The sequence below is a fragment of the Coregonus clupeaformis genome, chromosome 18, assembly GCF_020615455.1.
Source record: "Coregonus clupeaformis isolate EN_2021a chromosome 18, ASM2061545v1, whole genome shotgun sequence".
In the NCBI taxonomy this organism is placed as follows: Eukaryota; Metazoa; Chordata; class Actinopteri; order Salmoniformes; family Salmonidae; genus Coregonus; species Coregonus clupeaformis.
This window is the reverse complement of record NC_059209.1, coordinates 11,434,249-11,440,248: the sequence shown is the minus strand read 5'-3', so window position 1 is coordinate 11,440,248 and position 6,000 is coordinate 11,434,249. Positions and strand designations below refer to the sequence as shown.

Genomic DNA, 6,000 nt, shown 5'->3' with positions numbered 1-6,000 from the left:
AGCAGTTTTGCCTTGAAGAATGGGCAAAAATCCCAGTGGCTAGATGTGCCAAGCTTATAGAGACATACCCCAAGAGACTTGCAGCTGTAATTGCTGCAAAATGTGGCTCTACAAAGTATTGACTTTGGGGGGTGGGTGAATAGTAATGCTTATATCTTGTTTGTTTCACAAGAAAAAATATTTTGCATCTTCAAAGCGGTAGGCATGTTGGTAAATCAAATGATACAAACCCCCCAAAAATCAATTTTAATTCCAGGTTGTAAGGCAACAAAATAGGAAAAATGCCAAGGGGGGTGAAGACTTTCTTAAGCCACTGTATATTGGCATTTCATTTTTGGGTGGTGAATACAGGCAAATATATTGATACAAGTTACCTTGTCCTATAGAGATTTACATGGTTATCAAAACATCACACCAGGGTAAACCTACATGGAACACAGACCTTATTTTAAGTGTTTCTAGAAAACCCTATAGGAAAAATGAATGGTGGAAAACCGATTGGAACCATTGCCCTGTCTGACCGCTAGGTTTTATGGGTAGTATGACTTGTACTGTGGTACTCTATTCTGCTCTCTCAGCAAGACCCAGGCATGCTTGACCTCAATAATACTAATTTGTCCCCAACAAGTGGCCAGTGCTCAAATGCAATGTTCTGGAAAAAAGGCAATTCCAAACATAAATGCTTGAGTTAGCTAGCCCCCTCCCCACAGTTCACATCTCTAACTGAAAAGAAACCGCACAATCCAACATAATAGTGATCAACAATAAAGCAATAGTATAACACAATTAGAACGTTCAGATGATCATAATATAGATGCTGTTATTTTTCCAAAGGCCACAGGATGACGCTAGAGATCAACAAAATCACAATGACAAATTGAAAAAAAAGGGTATAAAAGCATAATATATGTTTTGACACCTTGAATGCAGAGTTAAAATTCATGAAAACATATATTTTTGGAAATCAACAGAACCAATGCATGGGTAGTATTGGTCGGGAGGACAGAATAGACTATTTGGTTCTCCATATATCGCATAACTACATTATTCCAAGGACTCCACTTTCCTGCTTGTGTGTCCTTTTTTGCTCCCTCTCTGTCTCCCTTTTCTGACCGAGCGACAGTCACTGAGTAGCCTACACACGTTAGTAAAGTCTGAAGAAGGAAATCATCCACATACAGTATATGGACAGCAGAATAGATCGTTTCCTAGGAAACTGTATAAAGAAAAGCAAACTGTACCAAGGAATGTACAGCTAAGGCTAACAATAGGATCTCCAGGATATTTGGTCTTTTTCTTTCTGTTGTCCCTCAATACAGAATAATCGCAGCAAAGACTCGGATCACACATCAACAACAAGGTCCTTTTTCCCCCTCATTTCTCCGACACGTGTGTTTTATGTCCCGAACATCACCGTGGGGTGACAGGTATGTCTGGCCGTATGACTGTCGGTGTCTGTGACTCAGACGCACTGGGTGGTCTGTGTCAGTACTCCATCGTCATGGGGATCAGGCTGTCATATCGACCCATCTCCTCCAGCACGGCGGCCAGTCTGTTAAGGTTCCCGTCTGGGAAGTGTTGGGCCTCCCACAGGTCCAAGATCACCCCTGTTGGACTAGACTTGGTGGCAAAGTAGTTGAGATACCTGAGAGACCACAATGAGAGACACCGTTGTTGTTAGAAAACACAGGGTGGCATTCATGTACAACACACCGTAATGCATCTCTCGCTCTCTAAGGATGCTCCTGCTGGGATGTGAACTCAGTAGCTGAAAACAGCCTCTGCATTTCCCCCAGTGCACAGTCAGTGAGGAGGAATGAGAGGCTTGACTTTAGGAACCTGCTTCTGCCTTCTCTACCTCCCTCCCTTCTTTCTTCCTCCTCTCTGCTGCTATCCTGTCTCACTCTCTCCATCCACTTGTGCTTCAGCTTTCTCCGTCTCTCTTGGTGCTAAACGTAGGTGCATGTCTGAAAGAGTGTGAATACTTGTATGTGTACTGTGTTCATATTGTGGTGAACGGCAACAGTGCAACACACCTTGCCCGTCTTGCTAACCACGGTTCCGATCGGGTTAACCCACTTGAGGGTGATCGAAACTAGACGTGTCGCCACAATTATGGGTGGGGTAGGTGGTGAGTGTGTTACATCACGTGGTGTGGAAGGGTGTAGGGTGAAGTAGCCCCTAGACACTCATCATGGGTCAGTTTTGTATTTTCCCAACTAATGGTTAATGTTAGGATTGGGGGAGGGGAAGCTGATCCTAGATCTGTACCTACGGGAAACTTCACCCTGGAGCAGTGTGTAAGAAAGTAATGTATGTATGTGCTGGGCTGTTCCCTCGGACCTGTCCAGGTTGAGTTTGTGGGCCAGCATCCTCCAGTCGTTGGAGCCTCTGGTCTGGGGTGCGTCCAGGCTGCCACAGAGCTTCTGTCTGATGGAGAGGGGGATGTGGAAGGCATTGGGCCCCACCAGAGTGGTGATATTGCTGGCCGGGTCCATGAGAGACGTCTCGATGTTCTGGGTGTCCTGAAAATGAACGGACAGAGACAGAGACCAGTGTTAGCTGTGTGATGATATAGGGCAGAGCGGTGTGTGTGAGCGAGTGTGTATGTGTGTCTGTGCATGCGTGCAAGCATTTGTGTGTGCGACATAAAGGCTGGCTGACAAACTATATACAAGCAGCAGGCTAATAGAAAAAGCCCACAGTGAGCATTTCAAAGCAGGGAATAATACATATGCTGAAATCGCTGCCCTTGTGAACATGCTAGGGGAAATGCTATTAATGGCTCTGATGTCGCTCTGTCTCCCTCGCTCGCTAACACACACACACACACACACACACACACACACACACACACACACACACACACACACACACACACACACACACACACACACACACACACGCCCAGGCCAGGCCAGGCCAGTTCAAGTAGTACAAGAGGGGAGGATCTGGGAATCTGGAAACATTTTCTTGAGATGGCTTTTTCATTATTTGATTCCTATCTTGCTTTGCTGCATTCAGTGGAGTGGACAGTAGACAGGGTCAACCGGAGAATTTATCCACTGTGATCCAAGCGGGCAGTTAGACTGCTTCCCATCTCACCATCCATTAAATGAGCCCCTGCGGGTGTGTAGCCTACTGTCAGGAAGATAGAAAACAGATACACAGTTGTAGGGCTACAATCAATAGCCAGAGATAACTTGTCTCTCACTCCAGCTTTGGCCCAAATGGCACTCTACACCCTTTAAAGTGCAGTACTATTGACCAGGGGCCCATAGGGCTCTGGTCAGAAGTAGTGCACTATATAGGGAATAGGGTGCCATTTGGGACGCACTCTCATTGCCCTGGACAATAAGGATCAAAGCTTATATCAATCGTGCTAACAACCCCCTCTATACCACCTTCCCTGACCAATATCTACAGCACTACATGCAAACACTCAGAGTCATACAAACAGGCCCATAGACACATATTCAGTGTTAAACCAGGGTCATATTCATTAGGCACCAAACGGGACTACCTGAACTTGTCCAATAAGAATTGCTTGTGGTTCGTTTTCCATTGCAAAATATTTTGCAACGTTTTGCTACAGTGTGCATTAATGAATGCACAACAGAATATACCCTCATCAACACATCAACAGTTGTCTCCCGACAGGTGGCGTCTGCTCGTATGCTACACTCAGAAAAAAGGTGCAATCTAGAACCTAAAAGGGTTCTTCGGCTGTCCCCACAGGATAACCCTTTGAAGAACCCTTTTTGGTTCCAGGTAGAACCTTTTTGGGTTCCATGTATAACCCTTTCCTCAGAGGGTTCTACATGGGCGGCAGGTAGCTTAGTGGTTAAGAGCGTTGTGCCAGTACCCGAAAGGTCGCTGGTTCTAATCCCTGAGCCGACTAGGTGAAAAATCTGTCGATGTGCCCTTGAGCAAGACACTTAACCTTAATTGCTCCTGTAAGTTGCTCTGGATAAGAGCGTCTGCTAAATGTCAAAAATTACAATGTAAATGATAGAACCAAAAAAGGTTCTACCTGGAAAGAAAAAGGGTTATCCTATGAGGACAGCCAAATAACCCTTTCTTCTAAGAGTGTAGGCTAGTACTTTGAACTAAATTTGTAGCTCCAGGGTGGTTTCCACTAGGTAAAGATCTTCATTGCACCTTTCCTTCATATTATTGTCTTGGCTTCTCTGCACTCTCTCTGACCTCAGATCAGTTTGATATGGCGCATCTCCAGTGTACAGAGCAGAAACAGTTTCACCAGGCATTCTCACTCTCTCCGGGATGAAGTTTCCCCTAGGTAAAGATCTAGGATCTGCTTCCACTCTCCCAATCCTAAACTTAACCATTAGTGTGGAAAAAGCTAAACTGACCCCATATTAGCATCTAGGGGCAACTTCACCCTACTAGCTGACTATGTAGCAAGCACGGTGCAGGATATAGACTATATATACAAAAGTATGTGGACATCCCTTCAAATTAGTGGATTCGGCTATTTCAGCCACACCCGTTACTGACAGGTGAATCAAATTTAGCACATAACCATGCAATCTCCATAGACAAACATTGGCAATAGAATGGCCTTACTGAAGAGCTCAGTGACTTTCAACGTGGCACCGTCATAGGATGCCACCTTTCCAACAAGTCAGTTCATCAAATTTCTGCCCTGCTAGAGCTGCCCTGGTCAACTGTAAGTGCTGTTATTGTGAAACGTCTAGGAGCAACAACGGCTCAGCCGAGAAGTGGTAGGCCACAAGCTCACAGAACAGGACCACCGAGTGGTGAAGCGCGTAGCACGTAAAAATCGTCTGTCCTTGATTGCAACACTCACTACCGAGTTCCAAACTGCCTCTGGAAGCAACGTCAGCACAATAACTGTTCGTCGGGAGCTTCATGAAATGGGTTCCATGGCCGAGCAGCTGCACACAACCCTAAGATCACGATCCATAATGCCAAGCGTCGGCTGGAGTGGTGTAAAGCTCACCGCCATTGGACTCTGGAGCAGTGGAAACGCGTTCTCTGGAGTGATGAATCACGCTTCACCATCTGTCAGTCCGACGGACGAATCTGGGTTTGGCGGATGCCAGGAGAACGCTACCTGCCCGAATGTATAGTGCCAACTGTAAAGTTTGGTGGAGGAGGAATAATGGTCTGGGGCTGTTTTTCATGGTTCAGACTAGGCCCCTTAGTTCCAGTAAAGGGAAATCTTAATGCTACAGCATACAATGACATTCTAGATGATTCTGTGCTTCCAACTTTGTGGCAACAGTTTGGGGAAGGCCCTTTCATGTTTCAGCATGACAATGACCCCATGCACAAAGCGAGGTGTGGAAGAACTTGACTGGCCTGCACAGAGCCCTGACCTCAACCCCATCAAACACCTTTGGGATGAATTGGAACGCAGACTGCGAGCCAGGCCTAATCGCCCAACATCAGTCCCCGCAGCAATGTTCCAACATCTAGTGGAAAGCCTTTCCAGAAGAGTGGAGGCTGTTATAGCAGCAAAGGGGGACCAACTCCATATTAATGCCCATAATTCTGGAAAAAGTTATTCGACATGTAATGTACATTGGACTGACTTAACAACTGACTTCAACCTACTGCCATCTTAAGAAAAATATTCATTCTATTTTATTGACAGTTGAAAAACATTGCGAATGAAGGGCAATTGATTAAAAGCTTTCAGCAAGGAGAATAGGCAGTCCAAAATGCTTTCAAACGCTTTTGCTTGCTACATGGTGTGCCCCTTTTTTGACATGGCAGGAGAATCTAAGTGGTGAAATTCCAGTAGTGTCATTCACTCTAGCCCTCTCTAGATAACTGTTTTAAAAAGGTGAGTGTACCAGTCCTGTCTATCTAAAGGTGAGGGGAAAGTATAAGAGACCTGTGTACAAATACAATTTGTAATAGCTCAAATACTTAGACCGGGATTCAGTCTAAAACCGCATTATAGCACACTGGGGGGAGGGAGTGCACTTCGTGAACAATTTGTTGGTCTTG

General features: G+C 45.5%; 1 protein-coding gene across 1 annotated transcript in view; it reads right to left on the bottom strand.

Annotated features, from left to right (window-relative positions):
* Positions 1–240: 240 nt before the first annotated feature.
* LOC121587490 (netrin receptor UNC5C-like) overlaps positions 241–6,000 on the bottom strand; it is a 326,918-nt gene continuing 321,158 nt past the window's right edge. Inside the window, exons 15-16 of the mRNA XM_041904465.2 lie at positions 2,344–2,525; positions 241–1,645 (exon numbers count right to left, since the gene is read on the bottom strand). Of these exons, the coding sequence (XP_041760399.2) occupies positions 1,486–1,645; positions 2,344–2,525 (342 nt within the window). The 3' untranslated portion in view covers positions 241–1,485. The remainder of the gene's footprint in view (positions 1,646–2,343; positions 2,526–6,000) is intronic.